Source organism: Stegostoma tigrinum, chromosome 11, assembly GCF_030684315.1.
Source record: "Stegostoma tigrinum isolate sSteTig4 chromosome 11, sSteTig4.hap1, whole genome shotgun sequence".
NCBI classification, from domain to species: Eukaryota; Metazoa; Chordata; class Chondrichthyes; order Orectolobiformes; family Stegostomatidae; genus Stegostoma; species Stegostoma tigrinum.
The window spans coordinates 56,188,574-56,215,802 of NC_081364.1; the positions used below are offsets into that span (position 1 = coordinate 56,188,574).

Genomic DNA, 27,229 nt, shown 5'->3' on the forward strand with positions numbered 1-27,229 from the left:
GTGCTCCTGAGATGCTGCTGGGCCTGCTGTGTTCATCCAGCCTCACATTTTATTATCTTAGTAAAATTTATACCCTGTCAGTTTGAGCTTAGTGAATAGGATCACAGTGAAGGTATAAAGTTCATGGGTAAAGATTTGATGCAAGTTAATATTTTCAACTAGCTAGGGTCAGTGGTAACAGAATATGGAAGTGCAGAAATGCAACTGAAACAACGGATTAACTCTGCTTGGGGTAATTGTAAGAAGTGCAGCTGGGTGTTACGTGATAGAAAAGTTTCATTGAAACTGAAAGAAAGAATACACAAGATGGTTAAGAGATTGACCTTGTTATATTACACAGAAACCTGAATACTCATGAGATGTGAAATCTGAGATGGACGTGGTGTTATGATATTGTTAGGGACCACTTACATTTAGAAAAGAAACCCAAATACCACATTTTAATCAATAGAAATGCACTTCAAGGTTTCTTTGAAGAAAAAGTTACTGTATGATATGATATGGCTCTCTATTTGTCAGCCCATTTAAAATAGGCCACGGTGAGTCAAACTCATATGAATCAGAAATCTGGAAGCTTATTTCTACATCACCTACATTAACTAACATGATATCTCAGGCATGCACATCGTTTGGGTTCTCTGCTTACTTCGTTTACTAGTTGACTGGTTTACTAACTGTTTGCTTAAATGACCAACACACTATATGTTCATCTCTGAAAAGCAAGTGTTTACAAAGCTCATTCATGAGCAAGCTAATTGTATACATTCAGTTCAACAACTTTGACATGGATTTCTTGAGTACTTATCATATGCTGCCAAAATAACATTTTTTACTATACATGAAATGAAATCTAAACTTCTAAGTCTGGTTTTTATTACAAGTTACTCTACTCCTGATGTTTGTATGCAGTTAAGTGCTGGCTTTTTATGAATGGGTTCTTGAAACAGACAGCAAGCCTAACAAACCTGAACATTAAAAATTGTAAATCTGAAATAACACAAATAAAAACTGCAAATGCTGTAACTAGATGGCAGAGCAGTCAGCATCCGAAAATGAAATAGATTGAATGAATGAACTTGTGGAAAATGATGTATGTCCCAGAACAATGTTTCAAATGCTGACTCCTCTGATGGGTATTTCCACAATTTGTGTTCATTTCTGCAAGTAGATTTCCCAAGTTCACTAAGGCTGGTGGCTGGGATTATCTATCTTTATTAAAAGAAAGCTAGAAGCTCTACGTGGAACCCTAAGAACTCCATTAGTGAGTACAACATTGCTGACACATGTGAAGACATTAAGGCTTCAGGGAGGCAGCATTTGATTAAGATGCTTGATGTGTGACAGAAACTGTCAACAGTCTAGTTTAGGCGGGAACATGAAGGAAAATGGGAGTCAATGGATGTGCAAACAGGACTGGTGACTGTGATTTAGGCCAGCATCATCTGGCTGGAAAAACAGGCTGAGTCCCTCTTGAAATAAAAAATGTAGAAGTGAACCTCTACCTAAGCAATGTCTGAATAAAATGGGGAAATTAACGTTTCAGATGTGGCTTTCTAATCTGACCCTATGCCTGGAGTGGATCCTTCTAAACAATAAAAATAATTACTATTCCAGAGAATTATAAAACCCCTACAGTGCAGATAGACCGTTCAGCCTATTGAATCTACACTGGCGCTCCAAAAGAGCACCCGCCATAGCCATATTTATCATATTTAACCCACCTAGCCCTGTGCACTACTGGCCAATTTAGCTTAGCCACCTAACTTGCACATCTTTGGATTGTGGACAGAAACTAGAGCACCTGGTGGAAGCTCAGGCATACAGAGAATATGCAAACTCCACACACAGTTGCCCAAGGCTGAATTGAACCCAGGTGCCTGGCACTGTGAGGTAGCAGTGCTAACCATTGTCACCGTGCTACCTCATGATAGCTCCTTTTAACAAAACATCAGAAGATGCTTCACAGGAGCGTGTTAAAGCAAAATTTCTCACATGTGTTGTAATGTGAGGAAAGATGTCCTAAAGCTTGGTCAAAGAGTTAGGTTTGAAGGAATTCCAGAAGGTTAGAGATGTTTGATACCTTTTGAGAGGAAACGTGTGTTTAGTGCTTAAGCTGTGAGGCGACAACCATTGCTGATGGTTGCAGATTCTGCATATTCCCAACATCTGTGTGTTTTCCTTTATTTTTAAATGAACCAGTCCTGATTTTTGTGAAAGTAAATTTTACATTGGTCTTCAGGATCTGCAGGAGACCAGTTAAACCATTGTTGAAGTGTTATTGGTTATCTTTGTAAACCACTCTGCAGTAACTTTTTCCTTTTTCTCAATGGAATAAATTTGTGTAGTTTGACAACATCATTTCTTTTCTGCCATTGATTTTCATGTCACTCCCAGACGAGTGCATTAGCACATTTTCTAGGTGTATCTGTCATTTGCAGCACTTGGGGACTTGTACATTAGAGGGCTTCCATGCTGTATTATTCAGTGATGGTAATGCAGATGCTGTAAATCAGACGAAAATAGAAGTTGCTGGAGGGGCTCGGCAGGTCTGGCAGCATCTGTGGAGAATAATCCAGTTAATGCTTTGTGACCTTTCCTCAGAATTGATGGTAGCCGGGTGAATGTTGGTTTATATGCCGAAAATAGGGTGGTGGGGAGAGAGTAGGGAGTAAATCATAGATGGGGTGAAACCCAAAAAGAAGAGCAGGTCGTTATCTACTCCTTTTGTCTGCCTAACTCCTGGGAGGATGAATAGCTGTTGCTGGAGAGTGGTAGTGACTGACAGTGGGTGGTGTGTGGGAGCAGACTGTGATGGCCAGGCCTGGTTGTGGGAGTTGGGGTGGGGACGTGGGGAGCCCGAGCCTTGAAGTTATTGAACTCCATACTGAGTCTGGAGGGCTGCAGGGTCCCCAAGCAGAAAATGAGGTGCTGAGCTTTGCTGGAGCACTGTAAGCGAGCTTGGGACAGATGCTGAAGTGGCAGGTAACTGGAAGCTTGGTCATTTTTGCAGGTAGAGAACAAGTGTGCCATAAGTGGCCACCTCGTCTGTGCTCTGTCTCTCTCCTCTCGTCTTTCCCCCAAAATGTAGAGGAGACCGCATTGTGAGCAGTGACTGCGGTAGACCAGATTGTGTGAAGTGCAGATAAAACACCACTTCACCTGGGAGGTGTGTTGAGACTCTCGGATACTGAGGAGGGAGAGACTTAACAGACAGATTAGATTCCCTACAGTGTGGAAACAGGCCCTTTGGCCCAACAAGTCCACACCACCTCTTGGAGCATCCCACCCAGACCCATCCCTCTATAACGCGCACGCACCCCTGAACACAATGGGCAATTTAGCATGGCCAGTCCACCTAACCTGCACATCTTTGGACTGTGGGAGGAAACCGGAGCACCTGGAGGAAACCCCTGCAGACACTGGGAGAATGTGCAAACTCTGCACAGACAGTTACCCGAGGCTGGAATCAAACCTGGGTCCCTGGCACTGTGAGGCTGCAGTGCTAACCACTGAGCTACCATGCCACCCATGCCGATACACCCTTGCACCACAGCCCACCTCTACCTTCCCAGAATTCTCAAACTGGGTCTGCCCGGGCAATCCTTTGTTTCCGCCTGCTCTCATTCAATAGAACTCGTCTCTTCCAACCTTGACTCGAATCTCACTAGGCCCAGTCCCTGCCCATTTAAATCCATGATTCCTCAGATGCTTTATGCCATTTCAGAATTTCCAGTTTGCGGGCTCCAGCTGCCGCCTCTTTACCACGGATGTGCAATCTTTTTACATACATACGTCTCCGCTGGCTACATCTGTCGTCTCCGCTGGCTACATCTGTGGGAAGTGCACCCAGCTACAGCTCCTTGAAAACCGTGTTAGGGAAATGGAGCTGGAGCTGGATGAACTACGGATCATTCGGGAGGCAGAGGGGGTAATTGAGAGGAGTTATTGGGAGTTGGTCACTCCTAAGGCTCAGGATGAGGATAGATGGGTTACAGTTAGGGGAGGAAAGGGGACAGACAGACAGTGCAGAGATCCCCTGTGGGCATTCCCCTCAGCAATAAGTATACCGTTTTGGATACTGCTGGGGGGGATGACCTACCAGAGGAAAGCCATAGTAGTCAGTTCTCTGGCACTGAGCCTGACACTGTGGCAAAGAAGGGAAGGGGGCAGAATAGAAAAGTACTCGTGGTAGGGGACTCGATAGTTAGGGGAATCGACAGGAGATTTTGTGGGCAAGATCGGGATTCCCGGAAGGTATGTTGCCTCCCTGGTGCCAGGGTCCGGGACGTCTCCGATCGGGTGTATAAAGTTCTGAAAGGGGAGGGCGAACAGCCAGAAATCGTGTTACATATTGGCACAAATGATATAGCCAGAAATAGGTTTGAGGATATAAAAAGTGATTTCAGGGAGTTAGGATGGAAGCTGCAGAGCAGGACGAACAGAGTAGTGTTCTCTGGTTTACTACCGGTGCCACGAGATAGCGAGGTGAGGAACAGGGAGCGGGCGCAGCTGAACACGTGGCTACGCAGCTGGTGTAGGAGGGAGGGCTTCAGATATGTTGATAATTGGGATGCCTTCTGGGGAAGGTGGGACCTGTACAAGAAGGACGGGTTGCATCTGAACTGGAAGGGGACCAATGTCCTGGGTGGAAGGTTTGCTCGAGTAGTTCGAGAGGGTTTAAACTAGTATGGCACGGGGGTGGGAACCTGAGCTGTATACCAGAGGTGAGCGTTGATGCAGGTGAGGCAGTAGCAAGAGGTAGACCAGCTAGTGGGAAGAATTTTCCTGGGAAGGAACCAAGGGATCGGTTAAAGTGTGTTTGCTTTAATGCAAGGAGTATCAGGAATAAAAGTGATGAACTTAGAGCATGGATCAGTACCTGGTGCTATGATGTTGTGGCCATAAGAGACATGGGTTTCTCATGGGCAGGAATGGTTGCTGGATGTTCCAGGGTTTAGAACATTTAAAAAGAATAGGGAGGGGGGAAAAAGAGGAGGGGGTGTAGCACTACTAATCAGAGAGGGTATCACAGCTACAGAAGCTTCCTTTGTCGAGGAAGATCTGCCTACTGAGTCAGTATGGGTGGAAATTAGGAACAGCAAGGGAGTAGTCACCTTGTTAGGGGTTTACTACAGGCCCCCCAATAGCAGCAGGGAGATTGAAGAAAGCATAGGTCGACAGATTTTGGAAAAGTGTGGACGCAGTAGGGTTGTTGTAATGGGTGACTTTAACTTTCCTAATATTGATTGGAACCTCCTTCGAGCAGAAGATTTGAATGGAGCTGTTTTTGTAAGGTGTGTTCAGGAGGGTTTCCTAACGCAGTACGTTGACAGGCCGACGAGGGGAGAGGCCATTCTAGACTTGGTGCTCGGAAACAAGCCGGGGCAGGTATCAGATCTTGTGGTGGGAGAGCATTTTGGTGATAGTGACCATAACTGCCTCACATTTTACATAGCTATGGAGAAGGAGAGGATTAGGCAGAATGGGAGGATATTTAATTGGGGAAGAGGAAACTATGATGCGATTAGACATGAGTTAGGAAGCATGGACTGGGAGCAGTTGTTCCATGGTAAGGGAACTATAGACATGTGGAGATGGTTTAAGGAACAGTTGTTGGGAGTGATGAGTAAATATGTCCCTCTGAGACAGGCAAGAAGGGGTAAGATTAAGGAACCTTGGATGACGAGAGCGGTGGAGCTTCTAGTGAAAAGGAAGAAGGTAGCTTACATAAGGTGGAGGAAGCTAGGGTCAAGTTCAGCTAGAGAGGATTACATGCAGGCAAGGAAGGAGCTCAAAAATGGTCTGAGGAGAGCCAGGAGGGGGCACGAGAAAGGCTTGGCAGAAGGAATCCGGGAAAACACAAAGGCATTTTACACTTACGTGAGGAATAAGAGAATGGTCAAAGAAAGAGTAGGGCCGATCAGGGATAGCATAGGGAACTTGTGTGTGGAGCCTGAGGAGGTAGGGGAAGCCCTAAATGAGTTTTTTGCTTCTGTCTTTACGAAAGAAACCAACTTTGTAGTGAATGAAACCTTTGAAGAGCAGGTGTGCATGCTGGAATGGATAGAGATAGAGGAAGCTGATGTGCTGAAAATTTTGTCAAACATTAAGATTGACAAGTCGCCAGGCCCGGATCAGATTTGTCCTCGGCTGCTTTGGGAAGCGAGAAATGCAATTGCTTCGCCACTTGCGAAGATCTTTGCATCCTCGCTCTCCACTGGAGTCGTACCTGAGGACTGGAGAGAGGCAAATGTAATTCCTCCCTTCAAGAAAGGAAATAGGGAAATCCCCGGCAATTATAGACCGGTAAGTCTCACGTCTGTCGTCTGCAAGGTGTTAGAAAGGATTCTGAGGGATAAGACTTATGACCATCTGGAAGAGCATGGCTTGATCAAATACAGTCAACACGGCTTTGTGAGGGGTAGGTCATGCCTTACAAACCTTATCGAGTTTTTTGAGGATGTGACTAGAAAGGTTGATGAGGGTCGAGCTGTGGATGTGGTGTATATGGACTTCAGTAAGGCATTTGATAAGGTTCCCCATGGAAGGCTCATTCAGAAGGTCAGGAGGAATGGGATACAGGGGAACTTAGCTGCTTGGATACAGAATTGGCTGGCCAACAGAAGACAGCGAGTGGTAGTAGAAGGAAAATATTCTGCCTGGAAGTCAGTGGTGAGTGGGGTTCCACAGGGCTCTGTCCTTGGGCCTCTACTGTTTGTAATTTTTATTAATGACTTGGACGAGGGAATTGAAGGATGGGTCAGCAAGTTTGCAGACGACACAAAGGTCGGAGGTGTCGTTGACAGTGTAGAGGGCTGTTGTAGGCTGCAGCGGGACATTGACAGGATGCAGAGATGGGCTGAGAGGTGGCAGATGGAGTTCAACCTGGATAAATGCGAGGTGATGCATTTTGGAAGGTCGAATTTGAAAGCTGAGTACAGGATTAAGGATAGGATTCTTGGCAGCGTGGAGGAACAGAGGGATCTTGGTGTGCAGATACATAGATCCCTTAAAATGGCCACCCAAGTGGACAGGGTTGTTAAGAAAGCATATGGTGTTTTGGCTTTCATTAACGGGGATTGAGTTTAAGAGTCGTGAGATCTTGTTGCAGCTCTATAAAACTTTGGTTAGACCGCACTTGGAATACTGCATCCAGTTCTGGGCGCCCTATTATAGGAAAGATGTGGATGCTTTGGAGAGGGTTCAGAGGAGGTTTACCAGGATGCTGCCTGGACTGGAGGGCTTATCTTATGAAGAGAGGTTGACTGAGCTCGGTCTCTTTTCATTGGAGAAAAGGAGGAGGAGAGGTGACCTAATTGAGGTATACAAGATAATGAGAGGCATGGATAGAGTTGATAGCCAGAGACTATTTCCCAGGGCAGAAATGGCTAGCACGAGGGGTCATAGTTTTAAGCTGGTTGGTGGAAAGTATAGAGGGGATGTCAGAGGCAGGTTCTTTACGCAGAGAGTTGTGAGAGCATGGAATGCGTTGCCAGCAGCAGTTGTGGAAGCAAGGTCATTGGGGTCATTTAAGAGACTGCTGGACATGCATATGGTCACAGAAATTTGAGGGTGCATACATGAGGATCAATGGTCGGCACAACATTGTGGGCTGAAGGGCCTGTTCTGTGCTGTACTGTTCTATGTTCTATGTTCTATGTTCTATGACCAACACACTGTTACTCTGTATGGGGAATAAGATAGAGACCTTCTGTACTGAAACAACACGTGTTGTGCTGTTATCTAGTTACTTTGAAGGTATCATGTCTTTCTAAGACTTAAGCAATCATGCAGCATTATATATAAAATACTTAACAAAGGGAACATGATTAGAATTATGATTTATAGCTTGTGTTTTGCACGCCGATTTACTTTCTGCTACCCCCAGAAGTTCCCTTACAAGACCCATCAATCTTAATGTAATTACCTCTTTGAGGGACTGATCATAAGTATGCCAAAGTCCAGTAGAGAATTTTCCTTTGTTCCATCTTTTCTCAAGAGGTAAAGCTTCCATTTTCCCCAGTTTGGCAGCCTCAGTCATTCTGGTATTTCCCAGTTAATTTAATTTGATTACTACCTTTTGCAATAAGACACTGTGAATTGCCACACTAGCTTCAAATAAGGCAGTCTTCCAACCCTTTGTTACTCACAGGATTTAAGATGGGATTAAGCCTCATTTCAGTGCTGAAGTTTGTGATTTACTTTGCTCATTGCTATAGTCTATCTAACTTTGATTTTGGTCATCTTGTCAGTGTCCTATGCAAATCAAATCCGGTCTAAACTGTAATGAGAAAAATTCTCTCCTCAAATTGAATAGTTCCAACTCTGCCCAGGCTCCATTCACCTCCATGATGACATAGCACCTTCTCGCTTGTTACAAACTGATTTACCTTGGAACAGAGGAGTCTGCAGTGGGGAACGGGGGGAACATGATTGGAGTGCATAGATCGGGTAGACAGGAAGCTATGTTTCCCCTTGGTGGAGGCATCAATGACGAAGGACATAGATTGATGGTAAGCAGCAGGAGGTTTAGAGAGGATGTGGGAGAAATCAAAAGGTGGTAGGAAACTGGAACTCAACTCTTTGTAAGGGTAGTCAAGGCAGAAATCCTCGTCCTATTTAAGAAGTATTTAGGTGTGAACTTGCGATGCCAAGCTATACAAGACTATTAACCAAGAGCTGGCAAATGGGATTAGGCGAGATAGTTAAGTGAATGTTTTTGACTGGCACAGACTTGATGGGCTGAAGGGGTTTTTTTCCTTTGTTGTTGACCTCTGTCATCTTTGTGTTAGTTAGTCCTCATTTGCAATTTCTTAGGATCTGATGAAGGCGATGAGTTTCACTGTATGTGTTAAAACTAATTTAGCTGTAGCTCCTATTCAGATTCTTCTGGACTGTCAGTCTTGCATTCTAGCAACTGTCACTTCTGCAGCTACTTAGATAAGTAAGCACACCTGCTATTTTGCATCTCAGTCTATTCTGACCTTTTGAGATCACATTCTAAAGGTTGTATTCTGGTCATAAAGCTTGAGCTAAGTATTCATTATATAGTGGAGTAATAAGAGTAAACCATATCAAAAGCAGCCATTAGGAAGTCAGTAAAGTTTCTAGCAGCAACAAAGAACATAGCCAAGAGGCATGAAAGCAGTTAGTTGCCTATTGCAGAGAGGGAGAGATAATCTGGTGAGCGGGAAATGGAAGTGGAACTGTCAGAAATAAAGCTAGGAGCAAGGTCTCAGGCCAGGTGGAGATAGATTTAGTCACAGCAGGATTGGAAGAGAAATGTGTCTCGTCACGAATTGGAGAGGGATTATCAATCACTGCTGTTGTAATCTCAAGTGAAATAGAGAACACCGAATAATAACACGAGTGCAAATTCCTCTGTCATGTTTGGGAGATTGAAATCTCTTTATAAAATACATCTCTTGCTAAGGCACAACTCAGGAGTGTGATAGAATACTCCCCATTAACTGGATGAGTGCCATCCCAACAATACTCTTGCTTAATGCCAACCAGGACAAAGCAGCCCACTTGATTGGAACCACATTCACAAGCATCCACTCCCCTTCCCACCAAAGCTCAGTAGCAGCAGTATGTACTACCCACAAGATGCACTGCAGAAATTTACCAAAGATCCTCAGACAGTACCTTCCAAACCCACGATCACTTCCATCTAGAAGGACAAGGGCAGCAGATGTATAGGAATGCCACCACCTTCAAGTTCCCCTCCAAACCACTCACCCATCCTGACTTGGAAATACACCGCCATTACTTTACGGTTGCTTGGTCAAAATCCTGGAACTCTTCTCCTCTCTCCCCTCGCCCCCCATAGCATTGTGGATCAATCCACAGCTGGTGGGCTGCAGCGGTTCAAGAAGGTAGCTCACCACCACCTTCTCAAGGGCAACTAGGAATGGGCAATAAGTGATGGCCAGCCAGTGGTGCCCACATCCCACAAATGAATGTATAAAATAGTTTACAGCCATCCCAGGCTAATCCTCAGTGTAATGTACTTGTTAGAACAAAATTATCTGCTTTAAGCAATACCACTCATAATAAAGTCCAAAGGAACTTTATTTCTCAAACCCTTGCCGAACTCTAAGTCTTGATCAGAAGTAGAATACAATGGCCGTGATTGTCACGTGCACCAGACTGCAGTGAAAAGTTTGCGAAGTTGCCACTTTGCACCGTCTTAGGTACAGGGTGTCTATGTACAGATACTTTGTTTGCTACAGAATTGAAAGAGTTAGTAAAATAGTCTAGCATAGAAACACAAAGCTTAACAAAAGTATACAAATTACTCCAAGTCCAGAATGATAATAAAATGCATCTTTAAAAAGTGCTGAAGTTATAGTCCTTTCCACTGAGTCCATGGGCTTCAGAACATGAGGCCTTGCTGCCCTCACATGTTGAACTCCAGTCCACGACTCACCCCAGGAACCCTGTCCCAGGCCAGTTTAGGCTCAGACTGCCTCCCGCTCTGGGCTCCGGCCCGCAACTCGCCCCAGGATCCTCTTCCCAGGCTGGATTGGGCTCGGACTACCTCCTACCTAGATGGATAAATGCATAAAAAGTGATCAATGTAAAAGACTGAAATAATGCTTTTCAATTGATGTGTATGGCCCTTTTTAACTTAATCTCTTTAATTCTTCAGTTACTGCTTAAAAAGCATATCAAAGAACTGATTGATCTGTTACTAATTATATGACCTCAATAGGTGCAAAATGGCAGCTTATATAACAGTGACTGGACTCAAAATAGTTCACTATGAAGAGATCTTGAGAGAAGTTGAGAAACAAAGCTTGAATGCTTTATAAATATTCATTCTTTCATTCCTCACAGTTACTTTTAGGAAACTACTGAAGAACATTTCGACTATAGTTAGCTTCTTTTCAAAGCTTTGCTCATCAGTATGGCCCTGAGATAGTGTTTTCTCCTTTGGAAGGAGTCATGGAATTTATAAAAACATTAGCTCTGCTTCATAGATCCTCAATAAAAAAAAACTGGCTTGAGTTATGCATTCATTTATTGTAACTGTGTTCCAATTAAGGTGCATATAACTGGGGCATGTTTGAGATGTAACCTTTGAGATGTAACAAGGATAGCAGTAGACGCAATTCTCTCCTGAGCTGCAGTGTTCATGTAGGGGTCCCAGCCAGTATTTATCCCGCATTTAGTATCATTATAACAGACTATCAGGTCATAATCTAATTACTGTTTTTTGGGACCATACTGCATCCAAATTAGCTCTTATATCTAAGTTACTAAGTTATACTTGGTGGGGTGGGGGGGGGGGGGGGGGGGGGAGAAAATCCTTGACTCTATTTTACTTGGAGATGTCCTGAAGTCATGAAGGTTCCTCTGTTGTGGAGAACAGGCTTCACTTTCAACTAGAGCTTGATTTTTTTGAAAATAGTTATTTCCAATTTTTACACTGGCTAGAAAAGTAGCTGCATTTTCCTTGGTCTCACCTTTAGTTAATAGGTCACGTTTCCATAGCTCTCAGTGGGCTTAAATATGTTTCAGTTCAATTTTGAGGTGATCCTTAAAGAGAGAGTTAAGAGATGCTGATTTATGGGGTGGGATGTTTTGTACAAGACTCTATCTCCTGCTCAGCTACCTATGACAGATCGCTCAGCATCATTGGAAGAAGAGCGAAAAGTATGCACTCTCTTTCTTTCTTTCTTTCTAAAAAAAAGCAAACCATTCGAACTCTCCTTGCCTTTTGCTCTGGGCACGGTCACCATCTGTTCCACTCATTCCAGTTCCCCTTTTTAAACAGTGTTTAAAAAAAACACTATTTTTCAACTCCTTTTAATTCTGAAGTAGAGTTATGTGTGACTCAAATGTTATTTCTGTCTGCATCTCCATAGATGCTGCTTGACTTGTTGAATGTCTCTTGCATTTTCTCTTTATTTCAACTCTTTCTGCCTGTTCTGGCCGATGTTGCTCGCATAACTACCATGCCCTTTTCCTGTTTGTAGGACTTTGAATAAATTGACTGTCCCCTAAATAATAAGTTATGATTTAAACAACATGGCTGCAAAGCACATCGGGTCATATGAAGTGCTCTACAAACGCGAACCCTTTCTTTAATACAAACTGAAAGAACTGTGGAAGCTGGAAATCAGAATCAAAACAATTTTTTCCAAGTCTGGCAGCATCTGTGGAGAGAAATCCGAGTTAGATTCCAGTGATCCTTCTTCAGAACAGTCCTTCAGAATGGAAACTCTGAAGAAAGACTACTGGGCCCAAACCATTAGCTTGCTTCTCTGTCTGTGGATGCTATCTCACCTGTTGTGATCACCAGCATTGGCTGTTTTCGGTCCAGATTCCAGCATCTGCAGTAATTTTCTTCTGTGCGTTGGTATTACTCTGCATCACAAGCCCACTGTCCAGCCTACTGACTCCACAGGCGGTATCACCTGTAGTGTAATAAACTCTAATGTTAAATGCTGTTAATATTACAATTACAGAAGATGAGTGAATTTTTTTAAAAGTGCATTAACAACATCAAAGATACCGAATGTTAGACATTGAAAGATCAGTAACCTCTTTATTTATGAGTTTGTAGAGTTTCAACCTGTGCTCCTACACTTCTGCTGAGAACAGTAGGGTTGCCAGTCACCCAACTAACTAAAGACAAATTAGTATTTGGAAACATTTTAGTAACATGTGACTGACTGCTCCATAATCATTACTTTTTCTCAAATGCATTTGGAGGTAATAACTGATCTGTGCCCAACATTTGAGATATAATGTTAGGTGTAATCAAGCAAGTTGAGAATTCCAGTTTTCCTGGCAGCTTTGTGAGGTTCCTCACGTAGGATAGGATGTAACAGTTGAAGAAAGCAGCTCACCACATGCAGAGAGGCTGTGGGTGTACTTCTTCACAGGTAGTGGCCTAAAATTAGTCAGTTGGAAAAAATATGTTCTCTATTTACATTGACTGCCAACACCAGTTAAAGAATTGAATGGCATATCATTTTTTTTAAAAAAAATTGAAGATTACAAAGCAGGAAACCAGAATGACATAAATACTTTTTCCTCCCTAGCCTGATTTTTGTTTATGTTACATTGATTTCTGTGCTGCCTTTCTCGCCATTGTGAAGAGAACTGTTTTCCAACCTGGTTAGGTCCAAGAGCTCTTAACAATCAACCTGTTGCTGTCAAGCTATGTCCTGCCAAGAAACTGCATTCCTGTAGATCCTTTCTCTGTCATTTTTCCTGTTGTCTTCTTTCTCTCTCCCTCTCTCTCCCTCTCTCTCTCTCTCTCTCTCTCTCATTCTCTATTTTTCTCTGAGGCCCAGTCTGATTGAGATTGAATGGTTTAGCAGCCAAATAGCAAGCGGTAACAGGAGAAGCATAACCAGTAAGGAAAAATTTATTTCAAACATCTGTTTCCTTTTTCTTTAAACACAGTAATAACTAATGGACATGATTCGTAGTGATGACTTCTAGATTTTCAGTTGGAATCCTAGCTCCATGGTTGGAAGTGGAAGGTCTTTTAGTGCTTTGAATTTTAGGGAATTAAAATTGATACCATGGGATGCCGACTGTGCTGTGAGGGATGAGCTAAGGCAGCAAGTTGTTCATTAGACCTATGATTGTTGTAGACTTTCTAAGGGATATTTCATGGCAAATTTCTGTCAGAGGGACATTCAAGTGATGCAGCATCTGCTATGAGTTACTTGTGTGAACAGGGCACGCATCTATGCATCTACTTAATAAATTTGATCGAAGAACTTTCAATAAACGCTTCAGCATCAGTACCAGGAGGTGTCAGCCAGAATAATGACTACAACAGGAAATAGATGCAGAAAATAACAAGTAAGAAGAAAGTTGCTTTTTATTTAAACCTGAAGAACAAGACTCTGTACATCTTCGTATTAATTGCCAATGTCAGAGAAGTCATTTGGCAGCAATTAAGACTTACCGTGCTGTTAAGAATAAGTGGTTAGCATAGAAAAACTTGACATAAATAATAACGAGCACTATTAACCTCACTGTTATTTTTGAAAAAAAAAATCTGGGCTAATGTATATTAAACAGTAGTTAGTTATGTAATAAATCTTTAAAATATTCAAATGAGGAAACTCGTGCTTTAAGTTAATGTATTGTTTATTCATGTGTGCAGAAGGTTACACAGATGGCTGCAAATTCACCATTGCATTTTAAAATATGCTTTATATAGTTGTGCAGTCAGTGCAATGTATATGATCAAAAGCATCCATCTCCTATACATTGCCAGCAACTTCTGGAGGAAAGTTATACTATGCGAACAGCATTAAAATTTAAGTGCACCACTGTGCGGATATTGGAATGGTTGGATGTATTTCTGTGTGTTTTTGCTCTAGACTTAATTTGTAGGAAATTAATTGCTAAGCTAAATGCATTCAGGTCTCAAGTCTCTTTGGACAAGCTAAGCTGTGTTCATTCTGTAGTGAAAAATTCACAGGGTGTTGATGTGGGACCAATATTTTGGTCCCAAACCCACACTTGGCTGCCACAGTGCTTGACAGACTTTTACAATGTACCTTTTGTCATGAACAGATAATTATCCACTTGAGTGAAAACAGTGATATGTTGCTGCTAAGAGAGATTAGTCACTTATAGAACAGCATGCAGGGTCTCTAAAGAGACTTCCTGTGTCGTTCAATCATCAAGTTTGAGCTTAAGGACAGGTAGCTATTTATTTCTGCAGCTGGTGTGTGTCATTTGTTACGAACTAGACCAAACCACCTCAAAATATTTGAAGAACATAGTCTAGACCCTAATTTTCTTTTCTTACTTCAAAAGTAAGTGTAAAGTGTTGTGTTCCAGATGCAAGTCAATTGGTCAAACTACTCGATGTTAAGCAGAACACACCTTATTTTTACTCTGCAGTTAAAATACAATCAAAATATAAATAAAAGAAAAAACTGGCTTAACCGTAACTATATTGAAATTCTTAACAAATTAACAGAAATATTAACTACTATTAACTAACTGTTCCGATATAGCAACATCCCATAAATACAGTCTTGGTAAAAGCAAATTCAATAAAACAGATAGTCTCACATGTAATTCTAACAGCAGGTAGAGAAGCCCAGCTTTCAGCTGTAACTGAGAGAGGATAAACAGCTTCCGCATTCAGATTCAAGACCCCAGCAACAACTGCTGCTGAAAAACTAAAACTAAAAATCTTGGTTCTGTGGAAACTTGACTCCAACCATTCAGGCTGTTTCTATTGTTACAACTTAAAAAAAAATCCAAAGCCTCACAAGCTGTTTACTTTATTGGATTCAAATGGATAGCTTTTCACTATTGCCTTAAAACCTCTCTTCAAAAAATAGACAAAGTATGCCTCTTAACGCCATGGTATCATTGTGCACCAAATAGATCTTAATGGGGCAGCACAGTAACCTCAGCCTTGCTCCTCAGGCATCCATGCAAACTGGAGGCCTGATTTTGAATCTGAGCCTCAGTCTAAAAGATGAAATGATTTGGATTTAATTTATCAAGCACCTCTTAATCGGGATGCTGATTGAGTTTAGTTTTATATTTGGAGAAAAAGAACATATTGTCAAGCCATTCATAATCTAGAGACGTTAAGTGATCAAGCAGCTGGATTAGTGATATTGTCATTTTAAAGTTCTGATCCTTATTGTATTGCCCTTTCAGATACAGCAACCACAAATTGTCAAAACAAAAAGCAGAACGTATGAATGCCTGTAAAAGATAAAAATGAACACAACCATTTCTAACTAAGTCCAATCCAATTGGTTGTTTGTCAGAAATTATTTAAAATCATGTTTGGTGTCACATTTTGTCTGATCATGCCCCTGTAAACTACATTGGAACAATTAGTCAAGTTACAGGTTGCTGTCTGCAAAAATAAAAACCGTTAATAAATCGCTTACAGCAGTACTGTAAGATTCTGTCAAAACTTGATGGAACATTTCTTCAAAAAGTCTGAAAATACAGAGACGCTGGACGGCCGGCTTGTCCATTTTCATTCGATAAGAATATTTTTGTTTTTTTTTGGAAGTGTGTCATACTGACTTGTAACTATTGAATTCCAGAGTTTCCTGAAACTTTAACAAAGAATGCCTTTGCCAGGGAGGTAAAGTAAAATCCCTTAAAGAATCAAAAACAGTGTTTGCTGGAGGAACACAGCAGGTCTGACCTCATCTATCAAGAGCAAAACAGAGTTAATGTTTTGATTCATTACCTCTGTTTTTCTCTCAACAGTGCTGCCGGACCTGCTCTGTACCTTCAGTACACTCTGCTTGTGTCTCAGATTTTGAGCATCTTATGTTTATTTTAATGAATGAAATTTGCCTTGAATATGCGGAAATCTGTACCTTCAGAAAGCAAGCTTGGCTTGTTTCAAGCTCTGTCTGTTGTGCAAAGGTATGGCTGTCAGCATTTGGCGGATCCAAACTGGGAAAGGTCCTATATTGAGCTGGCCACATGCCTGAGGAGTCACTGAAGGAAATAAAACACACAAAAGTGTTGAAAAGGTGTAAAGAATGCCCATCTCATGTGTCCTGTGGAAGGGACCAGACAGAGACTATTTGATCCATATAACCTGTACTGGTGTTTATACTATCCGTGAAATTCCTTCCACCTCTCCTCGTAACACTTTGACAGCCTAACCTTCCACTCTTTCCCGCTATGTGTTTACCTAACTTCTCCCTAGGCATACCCATGCTATTCACATCAATCATTTTTTGAGTCCTCATCCTCACCACTTTCTTTCAAATTCCTTTTTGAATTTATTATTGACAATCTTAAATTAATGGCCTTTGGTTATGGGAACATCTTACGTATATCTATTGTATCAAACGTTTCATACACATAAAGGACTCCAACTTGACATCCATCAGAGATAATGGGAACTGCAGATGCTGGAGAATCAGAGATGACAGTGTGGAGCTGGACGAACACAGCAGGCCAAGCAGCATCTTAGGAGCACAAAAGCTGATGTTTCGGGCCTACACCCTTCATCAGAAAGGGTCTAGACCCGAAACATCAGCTTTTGTGCTCCTAAGATGCTGCTTGGCCTGCTGTGTTCGTCCAGCTCCACGCTTTGTTATCTCTTGACATCCGTCAGTTTTCTTTTCGAGGAAGAGACCCAGCCTGTTCAATCTTTCCTGACCATCATAACTTCCCAGTTCTGGTACTATCCTTCTAACTTGTCTCTGCATCTTTTCCTGAGAGTCTGTATCCTTTTTATTATATGAAGATCAGAACTGTTTTAATACTCCCTGTGTAGTCTAGGTAAGATTCTGTCCAGGTTTAACATAACTACTCTTACTATCCTGCTTATACCCTCATGTCTTATTTGTTGTTTCTTTCATACTGCATTATTACTTTAAGGAGAGATCAATGTGTGCTTTCATTGCATTCACAAGCTTTCTCTTGTTCATGAGTCTGCTTTGAGTCATTAGTTTTTTTTATCTCCTGGAAATTGAAAGGGAGAACAAGTCACTCATTTATCAGATATTATATTCATATGGTAGCTTAGCATGCCATCATTCACAAAATCATTCAAAAACTGTCATGATTATTACAAGTTGAATTGGTAGTGAAGGCTACAGTAGGCAATCTCCTTTCTGTTCATTTTTATGTTGAATTTGGAAAACTGCTTTCACAGGTAAGCAGCAACGTGAGTAAGTGAAAATTCACCTGAAAAAACAAGTAGCGCTCCGAAAGCTTGTGATTTTACATAAATCTTTTGGACTGTAGTCTGGTTTTATGTGACTTCAGAGCAAGTGAAAAGATGCAGGACCCTCTGCTCTGCAACAAAAATGAAGTTAAAGGAAGTGTTCCCTTCTACCATGAGGGATGGCGATTGTTGGGACCTTCCTTTAGAAAATAAATGACAGAAAGTTGATCTGATATAAACCTGTCAGATTTTGACAGTGTTTGACAGGGGAGATGTAGTGAAATTTCTTTGACTTGTAACGAGCGTAAAATTAGACCTTAGGAAAATAGGATGGTAATTCGTAAATCTGAGAAAATTCAACAATACCTTATTATACGGTGTCTGAAGCAAAATGTTCCAAGGCACTTTGCAGGAGTGCTGTGTAGGAAAATTTGCAACTGTGTCGTGTGAGGGAATATTGGAACAAGAGGCTCCAAGAGAAAATAATTCGCCTTGTTCACGGGATGTAGGCACATTGCTGGCAATTCCAACCTTTGTTCATCTCTAATTATCCTTGGGAAGATGGTGATGTTCTGGAACCTTGATTTTTTTGCAACCCGTGTGGTGTAGATACCCAATGTGCTGTTGAGAATGGAGTTTCAAGTTTATAAGCTAGCCACTGTGAAGGGATTATGACAGAGCCCTGAGTCTCGATGTTGTGGAGCTTGAAGAATCTGCAGGTTGTGGTATTCTCAAGTATCTCTCTTTTTCTGTGTTCTTCCGGGGGGTAAAGGTTATGGGTTTGGAAAATGGCATCGAAGCAACCTCAGCAAGTAGCTGTTCTATGTTTTATAGATAATGCAAACTACTGCCTCTGTCTACTGGTGACATAGTGAGTGAAGGCTTAAACTGATGACTGAAGTGTCGATCAAGCAGGCTGCTTTATTCCTGGGTGGTATTAAACCTCTTGGTGTTGTAGCTACATAGTTCCACAAGATGGGGACAATTCCATCACGCTCCTAGATAACAAGGTGTGGAGCTGGATGAACACAGCAGGCCCAGCGGCATCAGAGGAGCAGGAAGGCTGACATTTCGGGATTTTTGCCTTCTGGATGATTTACAAGCTTTAAAGAGATGGGAGTAAGTCATTCCCAACTGAATTCCTAATCTTTGGCTTCCCTTTGTAGCCATATTATTTATGTTAGATTCAGTTTGTTGTTTGATTAATGGTAACTCCCAGAAGATTGATGTTGCAAGATATAGAATATCGTAGGCAAATGGTTAGATTCTTTCTTGTTTAAGTTGATTACCCCATGGCAAGGATATTGTGTAGCCACATTTTAGCCCAAGCATGCATGTTGTTCATGACTTGCTACATGTAGGGACAAACTACTTCAGTATATTCGGAGTTAAGAACACTACTGAACATTAGTGATCTTTGAGAATCCTAATTTCTGACCTTTTTGATGAAATGAAGATTCATTGCTGAAGTAGTTGAAGATACTTGGGCCGAGACGGAGGAACTCGTAGCAATGTCTTAGAGCTGACATGACTAATCTCGAAAACCATTTGTTTTGTGCTCACTAAGAATCCAGCCAATGAAGATTTTCTTAGATTCCTAAGGATTATGCCAGGATCTACAGGCCAATTTGATACACTCATGTCAAGGACTGTCACTCCAACCTCATAGCTAAACTTAGCTTTTTTGTCTATTCTGGGATCATTACTGTGATAGACCTGGAGACATGGCCCTCACACAAACTGAATATCAGTCAGTACATTATTGCTGAGTAAGTATTATTTGGCAGCACTGTCCTTAACACCTTCCATCACTTTGATCAAGAGTAGACTGATGGGGCAATGATTATCTGGTTTAAAGCCACCCTTTTATTATGGACATTACATAGCTAGACAAGTTTCAACATCAGGTAGGCACCAGTGTTATAGCTGTATGGGAACACATTGGACACAGTCAGGATATTACTAGGATTGCTGGCCTTTACACTGTACAGTACCTTCAGCTGTTTCTTGTTATTAGATGGAGTGATGCAAGGAATCTAAGGAGACAGAGATGGACTATCATCCACACAACACTTGAAACTCAACCTTTACACTGGAAATATGCCAAACTGCCCCATTATTAAGAATGATGAAGGGTTGTTTCTGGAGCCTCTTCTTTACGATAATTATTTAATTGTCCACAACCATTCTCTGCAGGACTGCAGAGGATTGACCTAATCCGCTGGTTATGGAATCTCTATGGTCTGTCTGTGTTGCATTTGCTGTCTAACCTGCTTGCAATCCTGCTTGGTAGATGGAGTGAGTTCATTTTTATGTAAGCCTGGTGCTGCTCCTCACATTGCTGTGCCCATTAAACTTACACTGACCACTAGACTTGATGGTAGTGCAGGAGTGGGTGATGTGCTGGTTCATAAGGTTACTTATTGTGGTTGCACACAATTCTGCTACTGCTGACGAAACTGCAGTGTGTGCTACAGATGTTTATTTTTGGGCTGCTAAGTCTGTTCTGAATCCATCCCAATGATATTGCCAGATAGCATGATAGATGGTATCTAAAGATTTAAAAAAGATAGATGGTTTTGTTAATATGAACGGAGACATCATTTCCATTGAAGTATATGTGATGGTCGCTCTTACAAAGACAGCGATCAGATGTTTATCTCAGTTTCAAATATGGTGTAAAGGTAGTGAGAAGTTTAAGAATCTTCTGGGTGGAGTTGCAGAAGTGTGGTAACCTAAGTTACCAAAAAAAATGTGGAACAGATGCACTTAAGTGACACTAGATAAAGGTGAGAGATAAAGCAGTAAAAAAGTTCACTGGAAAGATTTGATGAAAGTGGCTGGTAGGAGGCACGTGTCCAGTCAAAATGCTGGCATGGCCCGATTGTTGTGATCTGTTTCGTGTTGTGGATTCTGTGTGCATTGTTTCACATTTGAGAGGTCAGGTCAAATGGAGTGAGATCGTGACCAACGTATTGATATTTGGCACTGCCTCTGCACATGCCTAACATTGTGGTGAGGAAATATCATCTGATATTGCTCCATTTTGGTTCAAAAGCTTCTATTGCTATGCTAAAAGAAATCATATGATATAAATTTTGAAATTAATGTGTTCTGTGATGGTGCCTCAAAGCAAACTGAAACTGCCACAGTAGACCTATATGTACTTGTCAACTTAAGAGAAAGCACAGTTGCTATGACCACCATAGTCATTTAGAAGAATAATCTCCCTTACTGTGCTTGAGATGTTATGTGCATTGTGATTTTAAAAGCATTTTTCCAGTACCTGTATGCACCTCCATTTGGGAAATGTCATTCAGCTGCAACAATTGCTTGGAATTCAATACTGGGTGAGGAGGATAATGTTTATTTTTAATCCTGTCACAATGCTTTTTGCATATTTTACGTGTGACAAAAAAAATGTGTGAAGGCTTGAAAATTAGAACTGTGAAGCAAAGAAGGTACAAGGCATCATTTTCCCAGAAGTTGGGTTACAGAGCACGGGGAGACATTTGCCCCAGACGTGGCAAATAACGGGGAATTGGCATCCCTCTTGGCAAACAGCAAACTTGAACTCTTGGTGGATTGGATGACTCAGAGGAAGGAGGCCACAAAGCCAGACCCTGCCAGCCAGGCTCCAACTGGTTTGCCAACTGGGTCAGTGCAGTCTCAGCCAGGATGCGTACAACTGTCTTTCTCTCCTTCCTTGCACTCACTCTATTCTGTTACTGAACATAAGGCTCATGATCTGCCACTCCCACTATTGCATGCAACATCTTCCCTCGAACACTTTTACCCACCCAGTGCCCTTACACCGCTAAGACGAGAAGGTCTCTGTGCTACGGGGTTAAGCGCCCAGAATTCTTCAATAATTTTTCACCCGCCTGTGCCAGCATTAATAACTGTGCTACCCACTTTCATCTCACTCAATCCTTCTTTTTGTGTCATTGCAAGAGAGAACAGCCTGCAGTAAGATGGGTGATGGGATGTCTGACATTCACCTTCTCTGACCCTGGCCACCCCAAGTAGCTGAATGTTTGTGCCCAAGCCCCTGGACTGATAACAGAGGCTGCCCCTGATTTACTGTGCCAGGAGCTCCTGACTGAAGGATATCTATCTCCCTTGACATGACTAAGGACTGCTTCCTTTTGAAACACGGTCATTTAGTTGATGCACATAGTGTGTTTGCGACATACGCTGGAGGCACATGGTGCGGGACAAGACGGACATAGCATGGTGTCATACAACAAAGTGTCCCTTGGCTGATTATTGCTGCCAACCATGACAAGCTGCCTGGCTCAGTGCCTGTGCTAAAAGGCAAGTCTAGGCAGAAATACTGCGATCCTTTACGCGAGGGGCCAAAACTCTGAAAGGCAAGAAAAGGTGGGGAAGCCATGAGCATCCAGGAAGGCGCTTAGTGAATGAATACTAAGAAAGTAAGAGAGTAGCCTTGAGATTCAGCCTTGCCCAGTCTGGAGATGGAAGCCCGCTCCTGTGCGCAAACTGACAGCATTCCAATGATAATTGCTGATGCACTCCAACATGCCACTGGAAACTGACCAGACGTGTGCTGGGGCGGGGTGGGGGGGGGGGGTGGTGTTGTAGTAAGGCCTGCTATGTGTTGGTATCAGCATCCAGTACCATGGAGTGTGTGCTGCCGCTGGCCTTGGTCCTTTCCGCTGGTGCTGAGCATTCAAAATGAGGAACTGAAGCAAGCAGCGAGCTGGAGTCACCGGGTACCCGCTCTGACTGTATGTCGGGAATTCTCAACGGCTACTTCTGCAGGTGGTCGATTAAGAGATTATCTATTAATGTGGGTAACATAAGGTGTGAAGCCTATTAATTGATAATTATGCAGTATTCAACTCCCTTGCAATTCCTCAGAAATATGTATTCCACATAAATGCCAGGCAATAACAATTTCCAACATGCCAAAGCCAAACTCCACTTGGCTGTCGATAGCATTACCATCCCGCAGTACGAACATCTTGAGGGCTACTGTTGACAAGAAACTTATCTGGACCAGCTGCCTAAATTTCAAGACTACTCCATCTGTTTACAGACTGAGTATTCTGTGATGTATGGCTCACCTTCTAAACTACTGTCTAAACGGCACAACGTAGAACATGATGGAATACTTTACTCACGAAATTCACACCATCCAGAAAAAAACTAGTGCACTGGATTGGTGCTTCACTCAGTAAGCTAAACATCCATCCCTAGAGACACCCATAACATTCCTCTAGAAGTACAGACACTTCAAATGCATGGGAATATGGCTACTTCTAACTTGCACTCCAATTGTTTTTTTTTAAATTTGTACAAAGGAGATTGGTATCATCAACTATCTCTAATTATTGTCCATTCCTAATCTCCCTTCAGAGGGTAGTGGTACCTTCTTGAAGTGCTGCACTCTATGCGTAGGGGTGTAATGGTCCACCCCCAAACACAATTTGGAAGGGAGCACCAGGAATTTTATTGAGTGACAGTGAAAGGATGACAGTGTAGTGCTAAATCAGGATGATTTGTGGCTTGGAGGAAAACTTGCAGTTCATGATTTTTCATGCACCTGCTGCTCTTATCCTTTCAGACGATGGAGGTTGTGGGTTTAGACAAGCTGTTGAAGGAGCCTGGGTGTTTTGCTATGGTACCTGTTTTGTGGGGACGTATTGTTCTTTAGAGATGGGAAGAAGTATGAGTGGAAGATGGTGAATGTGGTGCCAGTCAAACAGAGTGCTTTATGTTGGTTGGTGTTAACCTTCTTGTGCATTATTGGAGCTGCACTCGTTCAGATAAGCACAAGCTTTTCTTCTTACAAATGCCATCTCAAATAAACAATGTAGCCATCACTCCTTACCATTCGGTGGTGCTACCATCAATGAATCTGACTGTCAAGATCTGGGGGGTTGTCATTGACCAGAAACTCAATCAACTAGCCAAATATGTGGCTACAAGAGCAAGTCAGAGGCTGGGAATCCTGCAGCCAGTAGCTCCCGAAATCCTGACCACCATCTACAAAGTGCAGGTAAGAATTGTAATGGAATACTCCCTCCTTGCCTAGATGAGTCCAGGCCACTGGATTTGCACCACATCCATAAACATCCACTCCCTCCAATCAGTAGCAACAGTGTGTACTATCTACAAGATGCACTGCAGAAATTCATCAAATATCCCTAGACAGCACCTTCCAAATCCATGACCTCTGCCATTTAGAAAGTCAAGGGCAGGAGATTTATTGGAACACCAACACTTGCAAGTTCTCCTCCAAAACACTTATCTTCTAACTGGGAAATACACCACCTCCATAGCAACAAGAAAGAGACAATAAATGCCAATCTTGACATGGACATTGATTCATATGAATGACTAAGATCATGTGTTTGGTACCTCAATATACAGTTACTTCTCGCTTGATGTGATTTTCAGTCTAAACAATAGAAATACTGAGAGGATGAATGCAAGACTGTCAATATTTAGATCATTAATAGACCAAGTGAGATGGACGTTGTGAGAGACCTGGGGCACTGTTTATTTTCAACTTTTGGGAGGTCCAAAACTGTGATGGATACTGCAGCATAGTGGATATATTCCTGGATCATTTCTCGACCAAGGACTTGACAAAGGATGTTGCTATTGAAAATGGAGACAAGTTAGAACTTCTGACTGTATCGAGGCAAATGACATTTCTCCCAGTATTTGAATCAGTATGTCTTTCATGGTAAACATAATCAGGAAGAGACGATTAAAATTTGGAGTTGCCTCAGCGTTTCCCTGGTAAAAGTGAACAATTTGAAAACGAGAATGGTATTTACAGATGCAATTTATATTAGAATATATTTGCCCTGAAACAATTGGTTCAATTCAAATTCATCTAGAAAATGGTGATTGCAACATAATATTTCAAACTACTGAAATGAATTCTAAATATGGTAAGTTAATTCAATGTCCTTGTAGCATCTGTCCACTTAAAAGAAGGGTCATAAATGGGCATGACACAGGTTGTCACGTTTAGATGCTCCATGCTTACACGTAAAAAAAAATTAGATCTTCTCATATCCTTCGGAAATGGCTTAGAGTGCTTCACAAACAATGAGTTACTTCAAATTACAAGAATTGGAGGGTTGTAAATGCAATTGATGGTTTTGTACAGGGGACAATTTTTTTCGTAGGGTTACTGTGGTGTACTGGTAGCAGCCCGAGGTAAATTATATTGTTCAGATAACCCCATCCTTCAGGGAAAATCATACTGTGCGAATTGAAACATTAAATGCTCTGAGATTGCACTTACTGTGTACAATGATTCTGTACCCTTTCCAAACGTTGAAACTTTGTGCTTATCTTTGGCTTTGAAGAACCAAGTGCTGGTGCAAATGTCTTCAGATCACCTTTGTTTTCTTTTCTTTTCCAGATGTACATACAGACCACCACCCTAACCATATCCATGAACCTAAGTGCTTCTGTGGCTCTGGGTATGCTGTACATGCCGAAGGTTTACATCATCATCTTCCACCCAGAACAGAATGTCCAGAAGCGAAAGCGCAGCTTTAAGGCGGTGGTAACTGCAGCAACAATGTCTTCACGACTATCCCACAAATCCTCAGACAGGCCTAATGGCGAAGCCAAAACAGAGCTGTGTGAAAATGTAGATCCGAACAGTAAGTATATGAGATATACTTCTCTTACGTGGTCTGTAAAAAACGGTGACAAGTGGCTGAACCCAGTAACTTCAATGCGACACCCATTTACAAGCCTTCTGTGTAAACAATGGAGGAAATTCTACCTTAAGCTGATAACTTACTACAATTGGGTGCATGTTGCTGTTCTACGCACTTCCAAACTCATGACTTAGTTAGTGTTCATATAATCACCTGTTGTTTGATGTTTTTAGAGGTGTAGCACTTATTTCAGTTCTCAAAATCCTTGTGCTACAATATTTCGAGATGCTACTCCGGCAACCACAACACAAACAGTAAAATGTTGGAAGATATAATTTGAGAAGTAGATATTGTGAAACTATTTAATATAATGTTAACACTGAAAACAGACTACCAGAAATTATTAGTTGCAGATAATTAAATGCGGCTGGTTACATAGTCTAATGTCTACCGCTTTGTCAGATAGCTACGCTCATAAAAAGCATCGTCTATTTTTATATTAGTAATGGCGTACGCATAATCGTTCTGGTGTTAATTAGCACCAACAATTTTTCTGCAAACTTTGTTTATGCCATGGTAAGAGAAAAATAAGAGTGAATTCCTGTACACACAACCTTCCTTTTACCAGGAGACCTGTCAACCAAGAGGTGATGGTGAAGCTGTACAAAACTCTGGTGCGGCCGCACTTGGAGTATTGTGTACAGTTCTGGTCACCGCATTATAAGAAGGATGTGGAAGCTTTGGAAAGGGTGCAGAGGAGATTTACTAGGATGTTGCCTGGTCTGGAGGGAAGGTAATATGAGGAAAGGCTGAGGGACTTGAGGCTGTTTTCATTAGAGAGAAGGAGGTTGAAAGGTGACTTAATTGAGACATATAAAATAATCAGAGGGTTAGATAGGGTGGATAGGGAGAGCCTTTTTCCTAGGATGGTGACGGCGAGCACGAGGGGGCATAGCTTTAAATTGAGGGGTGAACGATATAGGACAAATGTCAGAGGTAGTTTCTTTACTCAGAGAGTAGTAAGGGAATGGAACGCTTTGCCTGCAACGGTAGTAGATTCGCCAACTTTAGGTACATTTAAGTCGTCATTGGATAAGCATATGGACGTACATGGAATAGTGTAGGTTAGATGGGCTTGAGATCGGTATGACAGGTTGGCACCACACCGAGGGCCGAAGGGCCTGTACTGTGCTGTTATGTTCTATGTTCTATATGTGATGCACATTGAGTGGCAGAACATCTTTAAAAAGATGCATTTGTGTAAAATGGGAGCAAAGTAAATATATAGGAATCAATTAATTTTAAAAAAACTGTGAATGATGAGAGCAATATCTTTTCTGAAGAACTAAAATGGAGAGAATGTAGAATACATAAAGATAGGAAAAAAAATTAAAATATCAAGGATCAAATTGTTAATGTCTCATTCAAGAAGCCTGACTAAAGGAAGCTATCATGTTTCCTGTTCAGTATTGTCAATTCCTTGAATGACAAATTTGGGTTTGCCATAAATCCCTTCTGGGGTTCAGTAGTATCAGACAATCTCTTAAATAGTCTGTCTACTTTTATGGGATTTAATTCAATCTATCCTGTGTCTGCTTGTACAGGAGCATAACCCAGACATGAATTAGTATCCTTTTATGATCTGTACTTAAATATTTGTGTCTTTCTCATTTATATTTCTGCTGTCTCAAGGCTGATTAAGAAAATACTTGCAGAGGTCTGTTTTTTTTTAAATCTAGTCTTCATTCTCATCGGGTGAACAGTTGTAATCAGTGTCACCTTCGTACGTTCGATTTGTCTTTGCATAATGTAAAGTAACAAACTCTCTATATTGCTCCGACTTGGTGATTGCCTTTGCTTCAGTTAAAAAGTATGTTTTCAAAGACCTTTCTCATATTTTATCTTCCAATTATGGCCCTTC

The 27,229-nt window shown here is 41.8% G+C and overlaps 1 protein-coding gene across 2 annotated transcripts in view; it reads left to right on the forward strand.

Moving 5' to 3' along the window:
• LOC125460567 (metabotropic glutamate receptor 7-like) overlaps positions 1-27,229 on the forward strand; it is a 672,219-nt gene that overhangs the window by 599,580 nt on the left and 45,410 nt on the right. For both annotated transcript variants that reach the window (XM_048548152.2, XM_048548150.2), the window contains exon 9: positions 25,062-25,308. In XM_048548152.2, coding sequence (XP_048404109.2) covers positions 25,062-25,308 — 247 coding nt within the window. The remainder of the gene's footprint in view (positions 1-25,061; positions 25,309-27,229) is intronic.